The sequence below is a fragment of the Musca vetustissima genome, unplaced genomic scaffold (assembly GCF_032173495.1).
Source record: "Musca vetustissima isolate MV318-11 ecotype Yass unplaced genomic scaffold, APGP_CSIRO_Mvet_v1 utg13253, whole genome shotgun sequence".
Classification (NCBI taxonomy): Eukaryota; Metazoa; Arthropoda; class Insecta; order Diptera; family Muscidae; genus Musca; species Musca vetustissima.
In genome coordinates this window covers 84,683-107,942 of record NW_026880658.1, presented here as the reverse complement: position 1 = coordinate 107,942, position 23,260 = coordinate 84,683, and the positions used below count along the sequence as shown (strand labels likewise).

Sequence of the window (23,260 nt, the reverse complement as noted above, 5' to 3'; positions counted from 1 at the left end):
TTAATTAATTTGGACTGTATATACAAATTAGTACTGTACACAATATGCCCACTTCTCCATATTAAAAAGATCACAACTTTACCAAAAATTGATTTTTTTAGATTTTTCTTTTGATATATGTCGTCCATAATCAGGACTTGACATATAAAATCAAAGAAGATTGGGTCACAAAGGGTTAAAGCCAAATGGAATAGTTGATGCATTATTTTTTAATAATTTGGTGATAAAACACTCACCAGAGAAATGACGCAATAGAAACTATTCGTTTTAATAATGTTATAAAGAAATAAAAATATATGTATTGTACAGTACATTTATATAATCCATATAACATAGGCCCTTCTTTTATAAATAACGATAATCAACGATATTATATTTGCCCTCCCACAAAATAGCAACTCCCCAAACCATTTCAATCGTTGTTTTCTTCAATACTCAAATATGCAGTGCGTATTACAGTTTTTTATTACATAAATATCGATATATCGTTGCATTCTGAAAATAGCAAGGACTCAATTCATTCCATACAGTTGTTTTGTCTACTGTATTACATAACATAGGTCTTGGTCTCCACTACACATTTTAGAAGAGTACACACTATCAATTTGGACTTTCAGCTTTTTTGTTATCGATTATTGTAGCGTTGTACACACTATCGCTTTTAAATGACGGTTTGCCGGAAATTTCGTCTGTTTGATCCTGTTCAAATTAGAGAAGTATCTCAAGAGATATGAGATTTTTTTACAAGCTGAAAATATTGTTTTTGGTAGGTAATCTCAAAAATTTGGACAATAAACTTTTTTGGATTAATAAACATTTATTCTAATAAAGTATGGGAACAGAACATAAACGAACGAATATAACTAGATTAACGAATAATTATCGTCCACATGCAGTAATCGTTTTATAGTTTGTAACACCACGAGTAATCATTTTACATTGGATAGCTCGTTCCGAACGTTCATTTTATTGAACACAACTTTAGCCATATCGTTTGGAGTTCAATTCAATATTAAATTGGAATTCGTGGCGGACGGACGCGTTCTAACTATACAGTTGCTGATAAACATAATACAAAAGAAGAAACGACGAAAGGTATTAAAAAAAATATTCGAGAAAAATAAATAGTTTACAAAATAGATATATACACATGTAAAAGAAACCGCAAAATTGTATTGTTGTGTTATAAGAAAAAAACAAATGCTGATGGATGTGTAAAAGAAAAACAAAGAAACGAAATATGAAATAAAAATTATCCGTTTAGTGTCAAATAAGTAGAAAAAAAGCACCAAAGTATATAGAAAAAACGCCAGTTGGTAAACAACACTCTTCACAAAATATAAATAAGAAAATAAAGGTAAATATGTGAGTGAATTAACAATGGATAATTAGCAAATGCAAAGCGAATTGTAATGAAATTATCATCAGGATATAGCTGCCTGATTCCTTTTTTGTGTATTATTTTTTCACTTCATTTTTTTTCGTTGGAGTTGGAATGGAGGTTAATTACCTTTAGCTTACAAAAGTTCTGGACGATTTACTTGTGTCAGGTATTCCTCTCATGTGCAAAGAAAATGAGAGATTTTGTTGTGTTCTGTTGTTGTTGTATATACTACATACATACCTTGTTGTTTTGCCATATGAACAGTGACTGTTGTTTTTGCACTCGGTACTATGAAGATGATGTATATCGCATGTGTGTGGTTTTTTTAATTTAATAACTTTATTTTTTTTTGTTTTACCAAAGAAAAAAATCAATCCACTGGGAAGACCACTCCCCACCATTTTTATTGTTGTTGGAAAACCATTTCTTGAGATTTTTAAGTCATATCGCATTCTCATTGTCAGCAAGCATTCTCTATAACGTCCCCCTCTGTCACCCCCCAACAGGTACATACCCGTCGTTGTTCTCTTTTCTCATCGTTGACATCGTTACAACATTTCTCTTGTCCATACGAATGAACAGCTGATTGGCATTGTGAATTCAATCAGTGTGTATGTATGTATGTATGAATACATACATATGTACACACGTTGCTGGCTGCATTGATTGACCATGCACATATCGAAGCAAGTAGGTCGTTTGCATTTGTTAATAGAAAACCGTTAAATGTTATCATTTTTTATTTATTTTTATTAAATAATTTAGATTTCAACCCTAGCTAGCAATACAAACAAGAAATAAAAACATGTCATTGTTTAATAATTTGGAGGTAACAAAGAACAAAATGATGATGAAGAGTTTTGTCGATTAATTGAATGTTAATTATTGGGTGGGTATATTGTGATTGTCTCCCAACGTAGTTACAGAGTAATTTTGCTATGTCAGTATTCTACCACTATTATATTACGGTCTCTATAATCCTGTTACGGTCTAGAGATATTTACACAGGTAGACAAAAAACTCCAGTGTCCAGTCTGTTTTAAAGAACCATTTTTTTTGCCAACGATGCTGGCTATCAAGAAAACAACCGAACATCTGACCAGGAAGGAGGAAATTAGAAACCATATGATGGTCGGTTATGTCACGTGCATATCAATATAACCTTCTGTCAAAATAGGTATGGAAATCATTACAAGTTACTATAAGATCAGATTCTCTTACCGTCAACTTTGCAGGTATTCCATTCTTCGTAGTAGAAACATCGACTGTTCGCCTGATCTGAGACCATTATTACAAATTATCTAGAATAGATTCGTCCGTCATCCATAGTTTTGGCGCTCGAGTATTACTTAACCGAATGTAGGCTCTGAAACATATGTAACCAGTAAGGAAAGTAGTAAAGTCGGACTGAGCCGACTATTTGATACCCTTCACTGCTTTGGCGCTAATTCTGAAAAGTGAGTTTTTCAGCAGAAGCTCTCAAAGTATGGAAGTATCTTAAATCTTACGTGCCATGCTAAGTACATTTTTGGTTATAACTTTGGTTTGGATGATTACCAAAATTTCAGAGAATTTAAATTAAGGACCGTATTATCTAAAAACTTAAAGAACTTTAAAACATGCTAAGTCGACTTAGCATACTATGGTTCGGAGGCGTCGATATGTATCCTAACCGACGTCGCCTTTTCGAAGGAACATTGACTTAAAATTAACGAACTTTGATATGTGATATTTATCTGTATGTAAACGGACTAACATTAACCCTACACATGTCATTCTGCAACCTATGGTAAATTTTGAAAATCGATTTAATGCAAACTTGACACACGCTATTTGGTATGATGCACCGTTTAAAATTTAATCTCAATCAGACACCAGACACTATTTGGTGTACAATCATCATGAATAGGTCGAAATTAGATAGTTATATTTAACCTGAACTGATTTCAAGGAATCTTGATAGAGATTAATTTATATTAACTTCAGTACGTTGTGTCGATCGGCCTAGATATGGATCTTTAGTGCTCCATTTAAATCGGGCGAAAATATATATGGGAGCTATATCTAAATCGGAACCGATTTTCACGAAACTTTGCACACATCATTTTTGACTTAATTCAGAACGCTATGTCAAAATTCGTTCAAATCGAGTGATATATAGGGACATTGTTGCACCATTTACATAAAATCGGGCGAAACTATATATGGAATCTATATCTAAATCTGAACCGATTTTCACGAAAATTAGCACATATTATTCTTGACTTAATTTAGTACGCTATGCCATATGGGAACCATGGGTCTATCTCGGTTCCTTTTGCCTGTCACCACAGTGTGGTGAAGGGTATAAAAATGAGAAAATTGAAGTGTATTAAAAATGTTGGTCTAAATTATTTCTTCGTCAGAGTCATCTGAAGGAGTTAAGAAATGCATAATCGTGTTGAGAGCATTGATAGTTCCTGTCAAGTTGCTGTCTATATACTTTACAGTAATGTCCGAAAACAAAAAGAAAAAAAGATTATTTCCACTTTTTCCCAAACCAGTCGGGTACACCATCTTTTGAAAATTTTAGGGGCAAATGTATGATTGCAGATCGACAAGAATCCAGTGCCCTGACATCTTTGCAAAAAGGTCTTTCTGTTATACATATTTTTTATTTTCAAAAATGTCACTCTGATCGCGAATAACCACAAAGAGTTTGATATTGACACTGGAAGGAAGCTTCTTATTTTCTGCTAAATAAATAAGTATTAAACCGATTAACCTATTTTCTTCAAGTTTTGTTTGCTTGGTTAAGGAAAATAAAAAACTTTATTTGCTTCCACAAATAGAAACCGGTTTCCAAATAGGCATTGGCTGACCGATAAGAAGACGTTACAAAAATGTGATATAAATCCTCATTATCGTGTTAATGATGACATTCTTTTAACTCAGACCCATATACACACGTTACTAATAGGGAGTTGTTTGTTTATTTAGCAATTTTTGTTTGGTATTTCTGCACGGGTACGATTGTATTGTTTTTTTATTTGTTATTTTGTAATTACTCAGGTAAAGTCAAGAAATCTTGTTTAACTACTTGTGTGGCGGGAGGCGGAGGAATGACATTGTCTGCATCATTGATATCATGATTCATATTTCGTTTTTCGCTTTTTCCAGTGAATTGGGTACTTTCCGCCTTGTTTGAATATTTAACAATAATTATTTTGTTTTTATTCTCTTAGAAGGAAGACAAGAAAGATACGAGTCTCTGAGTTTTAGGAGAATGTCCTAATTCAATTTTTTTTTGTTGTTCTTCTCCGGAAGTCGAACTGTATTGGAATTGATGTTTGTGTTTTTTTTCAATACGTATGTATGTAGATATTGCCGATGAATCATGTATTGCATTATTCTATTTAACTGGAATTAATGAAAATTGATCGACTGTGTTTTTATTTGTGTGGAGTGTTTATTTGTTTAACTACATGTGTGGCGGGAGGCGGAGGAATGACATTGTCTGCCGCCGAATGCATCATTGATATCATGATTCATATTTCGTTTTTCGCTTTTTCCAGTGAATTGGGTACTTTCCGCATTGTTTGAATATTTAACAATAATTATTTTGTTTTTATTCTCTTAGAAGGAAGACAAGAAAGATACGAGTCTCTGAGTTTTAGGAGAATGTCCTAATTCAATTTTTTTTTGTTGTTCTTCTCCGGAAGTCGAACTGTATTGGAATTGATGTTTGTGTTTTTTTTTTAATACGTATGTATGTAGATATTGCCGATGAATCATGTATTGCATTATTCTATTTAACTGGAATTAATGAAAATTGATCGACTGTGTTTTTATTTGTGTGGAGTGTTTATTTTTATATTGAAATACAGAGTTTGTAATGAAGTGCTAGTTGGCGGCATATTGAAATGGATTGGCTGGAAATATAAAGATTAAAATGCCAGTGTTTTTGGAACTTTTAGAATTTTAGAAAGGAGCGCGGGATTAAATTTAATTTCTAAACTTGTCCTAGTTGCCATAAGAACTCTTTCATCACTTTGGAAACTTTAATATGTTGATTGAAATGGGTACAACTATCGTAATGTAATTATTTGGCTGAAACAGCTTTTGAATTACTTTGTATGAAATAAAACAAAAGCAAATAAAACATCATCCTTTTACTGACAAATTCATTTCTTCATCTTATTTTTTTAACAAATTATTGCCTTTCCTTCAGTAGGAATTGATTTTCAACATTTGATTTAAAATTCATTACTTCATTTACCTACCAGCCGATATTGTTATTAAAAAAAACATATAATTGAAATGTGGTTTTGTACATATGTATGTGTACATATAAATACCTATCTACATTATATATACAAATTATATATTGTAAAAAACACTACAATCACAAAAAAACTAAAATGATGAGGTGGTGGGTTAATTTTATATTGACCATAATATAAAATATTCACATCACGCATTAACGGCTTAAAAATGTTTTGTTGAAATATTTTTGTTGGGACGACGAGACAACAACAGCAACAACAATACCAGTAGTTAATAAAACAGCTCGTACTGAATATTTGCATTATTGTAGTAAGTTTTTTTTGTCATTTGCAATAAAATTATACGATTGATTTTATAACCTCAAAATTGTGCTGTGAAGCAAACGTACAGCAATAACTTCCCTCTTACTTATGTGGACATAAATTACAAAAAAAATATAATGCCATAATTACATAAAAAGTAAGAATGATTTGAAATCAACCGATAACTTTTGTCAGTGGCGTATTATATTTTCATTAAATATTATAAAATATATGGGGATATCTTCCGAACTTTGATGTGTTAACAATAAGGCTTACATTTAGGCCAATTTTTATAATGGGGGGTTTTCCAAACTCCAGATTATTTGTGACAAAAATGTGTAATACCCTGTTAGAATTTTAATTGACAGCTGTGATTAAAATGGAAAACATAAAATGCGATCCCGAAATATTCTACAGATTTCAAAATGTGTTTGATAAATATTTAAACGCGAGTTTTCGATTTCCAACAAACAAACAAAGTTGATGAAGTTCTCTTGGTAACAATTCTGTATACATACAATATTTCCTCAATTGGTAATACTTTTCAAATTTATGAAGGAGTAATCGAAAATAAATTCCATTATTCGAAATTGTTTTGCCAATGGTTCTGGAACAGAGCATATATAAATTTAATAATTTAATATGTATACCCTTCATATAATCGTTTGTAATTGAGATAGACCCATGGTACCTTTTGAGAATTTGCATAAAATCACTTTCTGAGTCGATTTATGCATGTCCGTCCGTCCATGTATTTTTGTGAACAATGGTCGCATTTATTATCCGATTCGGATGAAATTTGGCACATGTCACTTATTTGACCCAAGGACAAACCCTATTGAAATTGGAAAAAATCCGTTCAGATTTATATATAACTTCCATATATAGTTTCGTCTGATTTTAGGTAAATGGTGCACTAAACTCCCAATATTAGTCCGATTGAGACAAAATTTTGCACAGAGTACCGAATTAGGTCTAGATTGACGTCCTTAAAATTTTGTTGAAATCAGTTCCGATTTAGACATAGCACCTATATATAGTTTCGTCCGATTTTAGGTAAATCGAGCACCATACTGCCAATATTTGTCCGATTGAGAAAGAATTTTGCACAGAGTACTGAATTAGGTCTAGATTGATGTATGCCAAGTTTGATTGAAATCGGTTCAGATTTAAATATAGCTCCCATATGTAGTTTTCTCCGAATTTATGTAAATGGTGCACCAAACTTCCAATATTGGTCCGATTGAGACAAAATTTTGCACATGGTACTGAATTAGGTCTAGATTGACGTCCGTGAAGTTTTTTTTGAAATCGGTAAAGATTTAGATATAGCTCTCATATATATTTTCCTCCCATTGGAGCACAGCGTACTGAATTAGGTCAGGATTGATATATGCCAAGATTGGTTGAAGTCGGTTCAGATTTAGATATAGCACCCATATATAGATTCGTCCGATTTTATGTAAATGGAACACCATACTGCCAATATTGGTCCGATTGAGACAAAATTTTACACAGAGTACTGAATTAGCTCTAGATTGACGCCCTTGAAGTTTTGTTGAAATCGGTTCAGATTTAGATATAGCTCCCATATATATTTCCGTCCGATTAGAGCACCATATTGTCAATATTTCTTCGATTGAGAAAGAAAGATGATATGTATATTCCATCTAAAGGATATTGTACATATGAGTATCTCTTGTATGTACCCAAAGTGGTGAAGGGTATCAAATTGTCGATCCTGTCCGACTTTTGAACTTTCCTAACTGGTTTTATTTGTTATTCGATTTTTTTAATTTTAACACTCTTTACCTAGTAACAATTTTAAAAATGATCTTAATTGGACATTGACACATATGTTAAATCATATCTTATAGTTTTTTTTTGTCAGAAAGGTGATAAGATTTTTACAAAAAACAAAACCTTTTTTATTTTTAATAGAGACTGAAACTTCACATAAATACCTTGTCAAGATAACAACGATTTCCATACCGATGACAGTTTGTCAATGAATCCGAAATGTCTTTATGTGCAAATAGATTTGTTCTATTTATTAATGAGTGTCTGTCTATTTTGACTGACTGTTGTTATAGCCAATGGTCAAGGGGTTTTGTGTGAGGATTTATTAAACATTGAAGTAAATTAAAAAAAAAATATATATGAAGGTTTAATTTTTTTTTTATTTTTAGATGTTGTTGAAATGTTTTGATGTTGCTACCATCCTTCGTACAAATGTGAAATTATACCCATTCCATAACACAAAAAATATTTCGATGTACTTTTATTTTTTCGAGATAACATTTTAAGTACCTATTTCGAACTCAAGCATGTTGAACAAAGTTTTGTTGTGTTTTAATTTCAATAAATTATATGTTGTTTTTTTTTAATTCGTTTAATTCATTGTTAATTTAGAAAACGTAATAATGTCTCAAAATTGTGCAAAACAAATTATTCTTTCCAATAGCCCCTCTCACCTCCCCCTCAATTTCAAATATATTGCTCTCCATACACCATACGCCATACAAACAAATTGTCTATTTAAGTTTAAGGTTATTGATCGAATTTTGCATTCATTATTTGATGAAATCCAGTGTCGTCGCCGTCATCGATCTAACATGGCATGGCTGACTGGCTGGCGGTGGATAGTGATGTTTCTGCTGGATACGCCACCTTGTATTATAATGCGAATAGACATTGCGTCCATTTATATACATATATATGTATGTACATATATGTATCAAAATAGTAATAACAAATTGTAGCAAAAATATATTAATTTTAACCATATCGACATTTTTATAAGAAGCACAACATTCGCATCGAACACCACCATCGCCATCACCACACTACATACATATCGACAACTGCCATTTGCTGCTGTAATCGAAAAAAAAACAACAACAACAAATTCAAAATCAATGAATGGATGACATTGAAGGTTAAACACGTGCATAGAATTGTATTAGCTTCCACTAATGTATTTTTTTAATACTTATGTTTGTCTGTTTGTACTATTTTTTTACAAAATATTCATGAACATGTCATTTACATACAGAGGAAATAGAAAAATACATATTAATATTTTTTTGAATAGAGGAAAACGATACCAATTTAAATTTTTAAGAAATTTAATTTTTGTTAACAGTTTCAATATATTGAACATCAATTTCAATACAAAATATAAAAAATGTCAATACAAAATATAAAAGGTATATAAAAAATATGTAAATACTTCTAGATATTCATTTTATTTAGTTTAAAGAGAGTATATGTATTCTTCGTCTCCTCATGAAGATGGTCCACTGTGGAGTCATGAGAAGGCACCCTGGATGAGAAGGCAGGTCGGGATATTCATCCACTGTGTATCACTTACATACGAAAAACCACACTGGCGCCGCATAGCTTAACACTGACCCCGGCCTATTGCTTTATAAGAGGTCCCCAAAGTTTTTTTGTCAGCTCCCCAAGTGCTGCCGGCTTGCAGCGACTTGAGAACCTTGTTCCTACTTCTCAGCTTATCGCATAAAGCCGTGACTTGCGCAGACGACTTGAAACGGCTGTCGAACGTTACTCGCCGAATATCTTGGAGTAGTTGTCATCCGTGGTTCGTCTGTCTGGCTCGTGCGCACGATAACTCTAGAAGGGAATAATCGATTTCATCCAAACTTTGCACATCTTAATATTTCTTCGAAGATGGGACCCATTGGTTCACTCCTTCTGGTACCTCCCCCACAAAATGGTCAAAATTGTGCTAAAAATTAATTTTATAATAACATGCAAACCGACTATCTGATTTTAACGAAACTTTGTACAATCTATTATCTTTACCAAGAATATATCAAGTTTGAAGATGGGACCCATTGGTCTACTCCTTCTGGTACCTTACCCACAAATGGTCCAATTATCCACTCCTTCTGGTTTGAAATGTTCAATATTTATAAATCCAGTATCAGGTGAATGGAATGTCAGATTTGAACCAAACCTTGCACAACCTATTACCTTTACCAACCCTAGATCAAGTAGGAAGATGGGATCCAAAGATGGGACCCATTGGTCCACTAATTCTAGTACCTCCCCCAAAAATGGTCAACATTTTCTATATTTATAAACGCAATATCAGGCTAATGGAATGTCAGATTTAAACCAAACCTTGCACAACCTATTATCTTTAGTTTTTATCTAAATCCTATATACATAATATATATATATATATATATATATTTGCACCCTGTAAAAAACGCTTTGAAAAAGTTTATCTTTTTGGGTATAAAAATATCATAACATTTCAGCCAAAAAATGGCCTTGGCATACTTATACAAACGTATACTGTCTTGTTGTTGTTGTCGTCCTATATTTACAATGCAAATGCTGTGATTTTGGAGAATGGCATGTTTACTTAAAACAATTGTTTTATAAATTTGTTTGTTTTCTGTCGTTGATTGTTTATCTAATCAGAAATTCTAACAATTGTTGTTGCAACAACAGCATCACAAACCTTTTGCAGTAGCCTGTTTTTGTGTGTCATTATCTCATGTAACCTCCTCGGAACGTGATTGTCGACATAGTTGTTGTTTGTGTGTGTGTTTGTTTATGAATGTCTGGAATAAGAACAAAGTGTTGTAAGGTGTTGGTTTTTGTTGGAGAACTACTGGACACCACCAGACAACGATCCGCATAGCTCCTTTAGGTAACCGTATACGTATACATATATAAATACACAGAAAAGAAAACTATAAGCAATTACACAATAATGAAGAAAAGGGTGTATGGAGAGGATGTAGGTTAAAAATATGTCTGATGTTTTGTGTTTTTTTTTTATTATTCAAGGTTGTATTCATACACAGCCATCCCACCTTCTCTCTCCATAATTATGTATGTACATTGTACAACGTATATTAGTAACCCACCACCCATCACACCGCCTACTCCTCCAAATCATCGACTGTGTTGTTGCATATTTGCGCTCCTACTTTTTTTCAAAGTAGGTTAAGCAAATATGTATTCATGCAGATTTATTGTTTCAACACAAAACAAAACATATATACAACAACTATGATGATGATTATGAGGTTGTTGTTATTGTCTGTCACCACACTTCAGCCAAAACTGTGTCATCTTAAAAAGATTACTAGCCGGCTTTAGCACAGATTTCGTATTTGTTTGTTTGCTAATCATATTTCAAATGGCACACACACACCCTGACACATTTCTGAAATTTTCAGAACTCCCCGTGTTTCAATTTGAAACAGAAAATGATAAAGCAATAAAATGTTGCAATGTTAATGGCCCATTTTACAATTTTATACATATGAACTTAATTTAAAATCAATAAAAACAATTATATTGATTTTCGTTTGTTTGTTTTACTAATCAATCACCAAATGGTGAATGCGTTTTTGTTACTATGTATATGTATGTATATAAAATCACTATAATTGCCCGTCATTTACTTTGGGAATGCGTCAAATTCTCGTCGATGACTTATCTAGAATGTCCCAAGAAATTATCAAAATAATAACTGATGATAATTTCGAGTATCACTAATCTCAACAAAAATATAATTATTATTATAAATTAGGTTAGTTTTATACGTATATTTTCACGTCGAACCTGCCCTTGTCAATTTATTCGTAAAACTTAACATTTTCATCGGGGTATAGTACACGAACCGAACGTCTGCAAATTACATATAAAAATCGAATTAATATCTTACCGAATTTCGGAATCGGAATCATTAACGCTACTTTTGGTCGTCTAAACAATCCAAGCCAGTATATTCCCCTACGTTCTCATGAAGTGGGCATTCATTGGATCCAGACCAGTTTATGGCGAATTTTGTAAGGATTTTGAAATGATTGGAAATCTTTTAACAGGTTGAAACAGTTCAGGTTGAAACAGTTCAGAATATTCTACAAAAAATGTTTGCTATAAAATAGACCCAAACAAAAAAATTAACCTAAAAATCGTATATAAATGGAAATTAATTTTAGGATTAAAAATCGTACTATTAGCGGATTAGTACAGATTTTTCCAGAAATATCCTAACAAAAAAATTAACCTAAAAATTTTATATAAATGGAAATTAATTTTAGGATTAAAAATCATAATTTTAGCGGTTTAGTAGATATTTTTTCCAGAAATATCCAAATATCGATAAAATGCAGACACAAATTTTTTATACCCTCAGCTTTACGGTTATCTATGCCTGTAGAGATTTGCTTAAAAGGAAGCATATTAGGAAATTTAAGCTGCTTAACGGTGATCAGCCCTTGGTTGAAGTTCTTCTTCCTGATGGAACGAAAACTAGGTTCGAGCAGCAGGAACTTATTAATTTTGCCAATCGATCCCGAGATTCGCAGATGCGGAATGTATTGGATAATGATTGTGGGGCGGTGCAGTTTCCTGTTACATAGCCATGTGATGTATATTTATAATTGTTGATCTCATTTTTCTTAATTTTAATATTATTTTTCTTAAAACAATTATTTTATTTTTTTTTGAATTGGTATATTCTTTATTGTTTAATTTGTTATTCTTTTATTATTATTTTGATATGCATTCAATGTTTAATCGAACTTTAATAATTATGCTCCCCAGTCTCTTATTTAATTTTTATGTGCCCTGATGTGAATCTAGGGCCTATAATTAGCGATGCTCAATTCTTTACGCAGAACATTCATTGTGGTGATGGTAAGCTTACGTATGCCCATTTGAACTGTCAAAGCATTCGTCCGTCTAGATTCAATAACAAATTGGATGAGATAAAGTGTCTACTTGTTGGCAGTGGAATTGATTTTTTTGGTGTGACTGAGTCTTGGCTTAACTCAGCTGTCTCATCGAGGTCATTGAGAGTTCCTGGCTATAAGGCTCTTCGTAGTGACCGCATTGGACGTGTAGGTGGCGGTGTTATGTTGTATGTATGTGACGGATTGTCATATAAGGTGGTTTTTAAATCGGATCATTATGGTGTATGCGAGTCTTTGTGCGTCGAGCTGTGTTTCGGTGCATATACGTTGCTTGTTGCCGTTGTATACCTGCCGCATGGAGATGTAGATTCCTTTCGTAGCATTCATGAGGGTATTTTTGATTCATATGCAAATGTGTTTGTCTGTGGTGATTTTAATTGTAACTTATTTAATTCTTCGAAATCTACGTTGATGCGGGGCATATGTAGGTCTCTTGGGCTTTCTATTGTCCACAATTCCAAGCCTACGCACTTTGATCTTGCTCATAGTTCTACCTCGCTGATTGACTATTGTTTGATCAGTGATCCCATGCGGCTGGGCTTTTCCTCGCAGGGGCAATGCCCTAGCATATCTCGCCATGCGCTTATCTTTGGGATGATTGATTTGCCTGTAGTTGCTGAAGAGAAGGTAATCGAGTATCTTGATTTTTGTAATGCGGATTGGATCGGTATTTGTGATTTTGTGTTTAATTTTGATTTTTCTCCTCTGTATCTCACCAGTAACGTAAACAGCCAACTGGCCTTGTTTGAGACGTTATTTCAGAGTTTGCTGTCTTTTGTTCCTCTTGCTACTCGTCATATTAGCCCCAAAAATGATGAGTGGTTGAATTCTGATGTTGTGAAGTCAGCTCGTTCGATTCGGGATTTAGCTTACTTTGAATGGCGCAGAAGGCCTACTGATGACAATAGACGTATATATTGTATCTGCAGAAATCGTTGCAAGGCTGTTATGCGTAATGAAAGAAGAAAATATTATGGAAAGTTGTTCGGTCGTATGAACAGTAGTCAATTATGGAAGTCTCTTAGGTCCTTTGGTTGTTTGGATTGTGGTGATGATGTTCCTTTTATTGATGTTAATACTGTTAATGATTACTTTTGTAATGTTGGCAAATCTAATCCTGGTGTGAGTGTAGGAATTGATGGTGCCTTGGTTCGAGAGTCATTTAGGTTTTACTGCGTGTTTATGGAGGATGTTGAAAGTGCTCTCCGCAAAATTAAGTCTGGAGCTGTAGGTTTTGATGGCATTCCTATTAAATTTTTTAAGAGTGTTTTTCCATACATATCTGTTCACTTTTTGCATTTTGTTAATTGTATTTTTATGACGTCATCCTTCCCGCAAGCTTGGAAGGTGGCTCGTGTGGTGCCTGTTCCGAAGAAAGGGTCTTCATACAGTCAGTCTAACTTGCGTCCAATAAGTGTATTGCCGGCCATGTCTAAGATAGTTGAGCATATTATTAAAGATGCTATTTTGGAGTTTCTTGGTGATCACAAATGCCTGAGTAGTTCTCAGTATGGTTTTCAGCGTGGCTGCAGTACTACGGTACACTTATTATCCCTTACTGTTGTTATTCGTGATGTTTTTGATGGTTCTGATGTTGGTCTTCTTGTTGGTCTTGATTTGTCTAAGGCCTTTGATTCAATTGACCACGCGCTGCTTATTCGCAAGCTTAGAGTCAAATTTGGATTTTCCGTTTCGGCCTGTAGACTAATTTCGTCGTATCTGGAGTGTAGATCCCAGTTTGTTGCGCACAAGGGTGTCCAATCTGATGTTGGTCTAATCCGGTGTGGAGTCCCGCAGGGTTCTGTACTGGGCCCATTACTTTTTATTATGTTCATTAATGACATCATGGATTCTGTTACTGCTAGTGATTGTAGTCTCTTCTTGTATGCGGATGACATACATGTATTCTTTAGGAGTGCTGATCTCGCCAGGTTGGAGAATCTTGCTAACACAACGTTGCAATCTCTCTCTATGTGGATCTCTTCCAATGGTCTTGATATAAACTGGGGTAAGACTGAAGCTGTTTTGTTCAATTGTTGTTATGACGGTTCTATGCCTAATATTTGCGTTAGTTCCTTTACTATTAATATTGTTGGTGAAATGAAGTGCCTGGGTGTAATTATTGATGCCAAACTTAGTTTTTCGACCCACATTGATCTTCTGTTGTCCCGTGTGCGATTCCAGCTTAGGAGGCTTTATAGTGTCCAAGCATATTTGCCTCTTGGTGTTAGGGTGAATGTAGCTATGTCGTTGTTGATGTCTCAGGTTAACTATTGTTTGGAGGTTATTTCGGGCTCTAATTCTGGTCATTTGCATCGGCTCCAAAAGGTTGTTAACTCCATTGTTCGTTATGTATATGGTTTGGGTCGTAGTCATCATGTTTCCCAATTTGTTGTTAAATTTCTTGGCCTATCCTTTTATACTTATGTTGAATATCGTATCCTTTTGTGTTATTATAGAATTATGAGAAATGTTGATTTACCACTGTGTAGTAGGTTTGTGATGTGTAGATCCTCTCGGAACCCTCAGTTGTTGTATCCGAGGTTTTCGTCTGCAATTTGTGAAAGATCATTTGTAGTTAGAGTCGTAAGATCGTGAATCAGCTCCCTTTGAGCCTTCGTAAGTTTACCTCTTCCACTTTTGCGTATAGGAGGGAATTGTTTGGGCATTTGTCTCGTATTTGATGAAGCTGGCTTTGAAGAAATCGCTGATTACAGGTTGCATAATGGTACTTTGTCTTTTTTTTTAATTTTTGGCTGGGGAGCCATTTTTATTTAAGTTCGTTAGCATTTATGTTATAGATTTATACATATGGAATTTAATGTCTGTGGTTCTGATATTGCTCTTGGGCTCGAGAGGAATATATAGTATATTTATATGTATGGTTCCTTAAGCTTCCTTTCCCCTCCACTTTTCTTAGCAACAGTTAAGTAGAGTGCAGTGGATTGGGGTTCTTGTTTGGAATCTGTTATGTTAGCGGTTTGCATTAAATTTCATTATGTAGAATTTTGTTTTTTGCTGTTATGTATTTTTAATTTATTTAGTTTATTCTTTGTTTGGGTTTTTATTTTTTTTATATATAAGTTAATATAAGTTATTGGCCATGCTGGCTTTTTTATATTACATTGTATGAAATAAATGAAATGAAATGAAATGAAATAATATGAAATGTCCGATTTGAACCATACTTTACACAACCTCTTATATTTACCAAGCTTAAATCAAGTTATAATAGTTTTACCAAATCTAGATTAAGTCAGAAGATGGGAACCATTCGTGCCACTCTTATTTTTACCAAGCTTAAATCAAGTTATAATAGTTTTACCAAATCTAGATTAAATCAGAAGATGGGAACCATTCGTTATTCCACCTCTCTTTAGTATCTGTGTGTAGTTACGCAGACATCGCAAACCATAGACTGAGTGTATATATCGTTCGGCAACACCGTCGTCGGAAATTATTATCTTAAAATGTGATTTTTTCAAAATTTTTACTAATTTCTTCTCTTTATGTTGAAATGTTCGGCTATTGACTATTGTTTTGTTGTTACAACAATAATTTTATTTGTATATGTCCTTTTATTAAGCAATAATCATGGCTACACAATGTTCTCCTCGACTGCTTTGATGAATAGCTTTTGCCAGAATTAAAAATTTATATAAATTACATACATACATACTTGTAAACTACGTATGCACATACACAATGCCTCAATATTACAAATATACACATTTCCAATAATGATGCATCATCAGAAAACTATATTTTGTTTTTGTTATTTTTATTATTGTATACATCAATAAAATAATAAAATCACAGAGAATTTTTTCTCAAAACAACACCGCCGATAAATACTAAATAACAGAAAAACACAAAAAGCTAAACGATAGAGAGGGAGAGGTCGGTTGGGGGATATTAGAGAAAAAATAAAACAAAAATTGATAAATAAGTAAATATATTTGGACGCCGCATTGTGCGGACCCGACCAGGCATCAAGTCAGTCAGTCAGTCAGTGCTTTGGTGCTGTCGGCATAAAACAAAAAAACGTGATATGAATGAGTGCTGTGTGTATGTACGCTTGTGTCTTACACTTAGTAGGAGGCGGCGGGGTACAAGTGATCCGCAAGCGGCTGACGGTGGAGTCTCTGAATGACTGCGATTGTATATTTTGTATTTTTAGTGTGTGACAAGTGCAAAACAACAAAAACCAAACTAATCGGGGAAAATAATTTGTTTTTCTGTGGTGTGTGGTGGCGATGAGAAACTCTTTTTTCTTTTGTTCGCTCTTTTCTTTCTTGTTATCAAAAAAGAAAATAAAAACGTTGTGCCAAAACCACAGAGAGTTCATTCCAATTGAGTGGTGTTAACATTTAAGTTAAAGGTGACGACGAAACACCAATTAAAATTCAATTGGAAAAATCAAAATTTTGTAACAAGAAAGTAGTGTTTAATTTGAATACAAAGACAAAATATATCAAATAAAAGTTCTGATGCGAAAGAGTGTTGGAAATTTCGTGAAGATTATAAAAAATATATACAAACACCACATGTAAATAGTGAGTCGAAAAAAAATATATTTCGGATTATTAATTTGTGTGTATGCATTCCATTTCACATTTTGTATTTTTTTATAAAATGTATCATGTAAATATTGAACAATATTGTGCTCGCTCTCTTCCCTCTCGCTGAAAATAATGTTGTCTCTCTGTTTTTTATTCAAAATAATAGGAACATTTTAAAATTTTCATTTGTTTTTGTAAAAAAATCATTTTGAAAAAAAAAACAAAGTAAAACTCGGACTTAATTCAAGCGACGTCGAGGACTGATTTGATATTGTTGCTATAAAAAAAAAAAAAACAAAGTAAAACTCGGACTTAATTCAAGCTTAAGGCGACGTCGAGGACTGATTTGATATTGTTGCTATAAGTAAGTTACCCCAAGGCGGTCCACGCCAAAGTTTCGTTTGGATTATTGTATATTTATTGGAAACAGTTGGGACCAGTTTAATTTTTGACTATAGGATATAAAGCAAGCCGCTATCATTTTGAAATTGTTATCACATATAGCCCTATGTGCCCTGATTACAACTACGCAATTTTTTTTCCTGTGGAAGACCATACTTCCACCACTTGAAGGTCCATACGTCTGGGAATCTGATATTAAGTAGAGCTACACGTGCTAAAAAATTCAATATTATCGATCGACCGGGCTCGATCAATTGTTGTTATCATGCCACTAGGGGTGTCAAACAATAATCTTTAGTAAATGCAATGGTGCGGTATCTTGCAATGGTGTCTATGATTGACATAGGTATATGAAATATATTCTGCAGGAACGTATTTTGACCCTTACTAAATTCGAAATATCAAATTGCAGCCAAGAAGGTTACGAACTTGAATATTTTTTATTGATTCTAAAATATCTAAAATTAAAATAAACAAATAAGAAAGTGTCAGTCGGCGTTGCTGACAGATAAATACTCTCAGATCATGGTTTGCGGAGGAGGAGGTCTTAGGAGTTACATACAGGTTTTATTATTCGTTTTATATAAGGTATATGTTTTTATCAAATATGTTTCAGATATAATTTTGATCAAATCGGTTATTCAAATAAAATATACAAGATTATATAATATAGATCCTCTTTGGGGGAGGTACCAGAGGATAGGGTAGACGGGTTCCAACTTCGGACTTGATCTAGGCTTGTTAAAGATAATAGATTGTGCAAAGTTTGGTTCAAATCGGACATTTCATTCGCCTGATATTGGATTTATAAATATTGAAAATGTTGACCCTTTGTGGGGGAGGTACCAGAAAAAAAATATTTGTTGTTATTACCAACAACCAAACCACCAAAGAATAACAAAAAGAAAATCACAATATTTTTGTTTGTTTTTTTTTTAACATACATATACAATACGTTTGCATGTATCATTTACATATATTCTAACAAATGCATAAATACTACCCCCCTTTTTCATCCCTTCCTTTCCTCCTTCATCCCATTCTCTGGCAACAATATATTCTAGTTTCCTAAACAACAATTACAAAATAAAAATGCCTTTTAGCAATTTCATTTGTTTTCGTTGCTATATATTCTAATTTATTTATTTTCACATATTATTTTTGTTGCTGTCGTTGTGGTTATTGTTATTTCCCCTTCTTTTGTTTTGCTTTCTTGTTTTCGACGCTTAGTTTGCATTTTATATCCTCAACAGTCTAAGCAGTAGTAGTTCTAGCATCAAAGGAAACAACGGCGGGTGCATTTCAAATATATTTTATTATTTTGTTTAAATATTTTCTAGTCATCTCTATGTTAATATATCGTCATTGCCCCTAGAGTTTGATATAAAAACGAAATGGAACTTTTTCTGTAAGTTTGTTGTGATTTCAAAATATAAAAAACAATGCATATTAAAATACAATGGAAAATCGATGCAATGATAACAGATTGATTTTACAAAGAAACCTTTAATAAAAAACGCATAAAAAATTTATTGAAAATTATTAAAATTCTAAATCGTTAGATACAATTCTCATTAGAAATCCACTATAACATTTTAGTTGTGAATCTTCAACTCGTTCTATTTCATTATTGAACATAAGCAACGATATCTATCTACTATAGAATACAAATTAACGTCAATAGCCAAACTGTGACGTCATGATGTTGACAATTTGATAATGTTTGACAATTTGAAAAAAAAAAATCTTAAAGAAATTCACGTCTGGATGGTCTTTGAAAAAATATTCTTAAAGAAATTCACGCTTTGGATGGTCTTTGAAAAAAAAATGTTCTTTGAAAGATCCACGCCTTTGGATGGTACCTAAAATACCATTTAATATTCAAATTTTATTTAATTTATTTTTTTCGTTTCTTTTTCAGATTTGCAAAAATGGCCAAATACTCAGGTAAAAAATGCCGGCTGCTGTCAATGATGATGCTGACCGGCTTCTTTTTCTTTGTGGAAATTATTGTCGGTTATGTGACAAATTCAATGGCATTGGTGGCTGACAGTTTTCACATGTTGGGTGATATAGCCGCCTTAGTTATATCATTTTTATCTATTAAGGTAAGTCAAACAGATTTTTTATTACCTCTAGTCAACACAGATATTCCAAATTAAAACTAATGCTTATGTTTCCGTTGAACTTTATTTTGTATTTTTATTGTTTGAAATGATATTTAAAATAACTTTTTTTTAATTTCAATTTCAGATGTCACCAAAGAAATGGTCAAAAAACACATTTGGTTGGGCGCGAGCTGAAGTTTTGGGAGCACTGGTAAATGCCGTGTTTCTGGTAGCATTATGTTTCAGTATTACCATAGAAGCTTGTAAAAGGTATGCAATAAACATTTTTATGATGCTGCAATTTAGTAAACTACAATTTGAACAAAATTTATTTTTTTTTCGTTTGACTTATAGATTTATTGAAGAAGAAACAATACACGAACCCAAATTGTTAGTAGTTGTAGGTGCATTAGGTTTACTTGTTAATGTGATAGGACTTTGTTTACTTTATGGTAAGTTTTGGACTTTAACAATTTGCAAAAAAATCCAAAAGGCATTTAATTATAATTTTATTTTATTATAGAACACGGTGGACACCATGGTCATTCACATGGTGGTGGTTTAAGACGAAACCACAGCCGACTTACTGAGCTAGCTAATGTTGATGATGGCGAAGGCAATGAAGATTTTGCCTATGAGAAACAGGTATGAGTTTAATAAAAATTTTTTGGGATAAAACTAAGAAAACTAATAACTGCTATTTCCAATTAACAGAAAGAGAAACAAATTAAAAAATCCAGCCACGGCCATAGTCACGATCCAGGACAAATGAATATGCGTGGTGCATTTTTACATGTCTTAAGTGATGCTTTGGGCAGCATTATTGTTGTTATCAGTGCATTGGTATGTTAATAGCGAAATAATCTCGATAATAAAGCATCTTAATAAACATTGTTGTTGTTTACCGTGTGGTGGCGGTGTTTTGTCAACATTTCAGGTTGTTTGGAAAACAGAATGGAAATATCGTTATTATATGGATCCAGCCTTATCTATCGTTTTGGTGTGCTTAATATTACATTCAGTCTGGCCTTTATTGCGTGAATCTGCATTAATTTTATTACAAACAGTACCAACACATATTCAGGTAAATTAACAAATAACAATTTCAATTTTAAGTCATATTCGAATATCAAGAATGAAATGAGAATGGGTTTTTGAAATGAAGTAGAAAAAACTGTATCATATTTGTAGGCGCTATATTACTCCACAGCAGAATGGGATTTGTAACACGTAGACAACGAAAAAAAGGTTCTGAATTTATAGTCCGTAACTTGATCGTCAAATGTAATGTTAGAGGTCCTATATAGCTACAAATAATTAAAAGGATTTTCAAAAGTTACGTTAATATTAACGGGCCCAAACCTCTATCAAACTCATTGCACGCATAATCGTTTGAAACCGAAATAAATTGGAATAAAAATATCCGTCTTTGTCCGTATATTTTTTCTACGTCAATCGTTGTTCTAGGAATGTAACTCGGAATTTACACATGTTACTTTTGTAAGCAACTCTGCTGCTGCTCTTTACGATTATCTTTTGAAATAATTTCCCTTATCACTTTTCTTACCACTCTCTCCTCCGAGTTGCTTATAAAAGTTTATTGTGTAAACTCCGAGTAATTTGGTGATTTCTAAAAATATTTCCCATATCATCCCGCCCAAAACAATTATTATAGTCTCTTCGACTAGAAAATTCATATTGGAAAAATATTTTGGGGCCTCGCGATATAGAGGTGAATGATATAATAAAAACAATACATTGTTTTAGAAATTAAAATTGTCGATAAATACAAAACAAAATAAAAAATTGAATTAACATGCCATTATTTTCTCTTGTTTTAATTTTTTGCAGGTTGATGCCATACAAAAACGATTATTAGAAAAGGTTGATGGTGTTTTGGCTGTCCATGAATTTCATGTGTGGCAATTGGCTGGAGATAGAATTATTGCATCCGCACACATAAGGTAAGCCAAATTTAAAACACATCAACAAAATTTTGTATTTTTCTAATCCAACCCCTCCTCATTTTTATTTTTTCTTTCGCAGATGTCACAATCTTTCCGAGTACATGAAAATTGCCGAAAAGGTTAAGGAATTCTTTCACAATGAAGGCATACACTCCACAACTATACAACCGGAATTTGTTGAAGTTGACGGTGGCGGTTGTATAATGTCGGATGGTACTTCTAGTCTAAATATGAGCGGCTCAGATTGCTGTGCCCTCGATTGTCCACCCTCAACAGACAATGGTTGTGTTAAGGCAACATGCTGTCAAAATAATAACAAATTGGTAAGTAGTATTAGTTAACAATAAAACCCCTTAAATGATAATAATGGAATATAACTGTTTCTGTTCTGTAGAACCAATTGCCCTCACCCACAGCATCGCCATACATGTGCCGCCAAAGAAATTCAACACGCAATGCAAATGATGTAGAATCGGGTTCTTTATTGGATCCCGTTGCCAATAGTAGTGCGGGTGGTGGAAGTAATTCTGGTGGTATGCCCAGCAGTGGCAATTCGACAAATCAAACAAACGGCGAAGTAGTTTGACAGAATTCATTGAACTTAAATCGGACGCCTCAACAGCAAAAACCACAGAATATATCGACACATAATCATCACAATCACCAGCATAAAAATCATAATCATAAACATCACCAACAACACCATCATCATAATCTACATAACTCCTCTTCATCGCCTTCATCATCCGGTTCAGTGGTGGTTACAAATAAAGCAAAAGAAAATTCGAAGCAGCTGGACGCCGCTAATAATGATGATGACGAGGATCATTTGAAACAAAATAACAAAGATGACTATTTTACGCTGCCTAACAAAGCGTTGTTGTCGCCAACAACAACTCGTGATATTTATGAAAATAGACTAAAACCTGCTGCTGCGGCAGCAACAACATCGCTACCAATAGCATCAGTTGCAGCAACATTGTCCTCATCACCGCCCACATCAGCGTCTTTGTCACCGTCAACATCATCACCGCACGGACAGCAAATTGCTGCTGCAACAACCACCGTAACAGCTCAAAGGCGTCGTGATTTAAAACTTAGGGCAGAACAACAAAATCATGAACAAGTCGAGCTTAATAAGGCCTCTCTAAAACATGGAGATGAAGTGGCTTTGTAAAACCATAAAATGGCGACAAACAACCACACATATATCAATACACACATCTATCATCATATAGTCAGTCTTGTCATCAACTTCCACTCCACATAGAAATGTATTTACTAAAAACACAACAACAACAAAACAAAAGAAATATTGAATTGACCAATAACATTTATTAAGTAACAATTTTTTATTACAAAAAAAAGAGAACAACAATAATAACAAACAAAATTGTAAAGTTTTGAGTAGTATAAATTAAAAATGAAAATAAAACAAAAAGAAAATAAACGAAACCCCGTAATTTGTTGACTCTAGTTATTTATAGTTAAAACAACAACAAATGAAATTTATTAACTTTAAA

At 33.3% G+C, this 23,260-nt stretch overlaps 2 protein-coding genes across 2 annotated transcripts in view; one reads left to right on the top strand and one right to left on the bottom strand.

Annotated features, from left to right (window-relative positions):
* LOC133326397 (cold shock domain-containing protein E1) overlaps positions 1-7,781 on the bottom strand; it is a 44,254-nt gene extending 36,473 nt beyond the window's left edge. Inside the window, exon 1 of the mRNA XM_061535051.1 lies at positions 7,776-7,781. The gene's annotated coding sequence lies outside the window, so the exon portion shown is untranslated. The remainder of the gene's footprint in view (positions 1-7,775) is intronic.
* LOC133326404 (proton-coupled zinc antiporter SLC30A1) lies at positions 1,020-22,343 on the top strand. The gene is made up of 10 exons (XM_061535058.1): positions 1,020-1,095; positions 19,584-19,770; positions 19,916-20,040; positions 20,125-20,222; positions 20,294-20,415; positions 20,485-20,613; positions 20,708-20,854; positions 21,622-21,734; positions 21,817-22,060; positions 22,132-22,343. The coding sequence occupies exons 2-10, from the start codon at positions 19,594-19,596 to the stop codon at positions 22,321-22,323; spliced, it is 1,347 nt and encodes a 448-aa protein (XP_061391042.1). The 5' UTR covers positions 1,020-1,095; positions 19,584-19,593; the 3' UTR covers positions 22,324-22,343.
* The last annotated feature ends 917 nt before the right edge of the window (positions 22,344-23,260 follow it).

Bases quoted from the DNA above. Each gene is read 5' to 3' on its own strand.
- LOC133326404 (XM_061535058.1), top strand. From the start codon at position 19,594: ATGGCCAAATACTCAGGTAAAAAATGCCGGCTGCTGTCAATGATGATG. The intron at 21,735-21,816 runs GTAAGCCAAATT...TTTCTTTCGCAG, and splicing joins ATTGCATCCGCACACATAAG to ATGTCACAATCTTTCCGAGT. The intron at 22,061-22,131 runs GTAAGTAGTATT...TCTGTTCTGTAG, and splicing joins GTCAAAATAATAACAAATTG to AACCAATTGCCCTCACCCAC.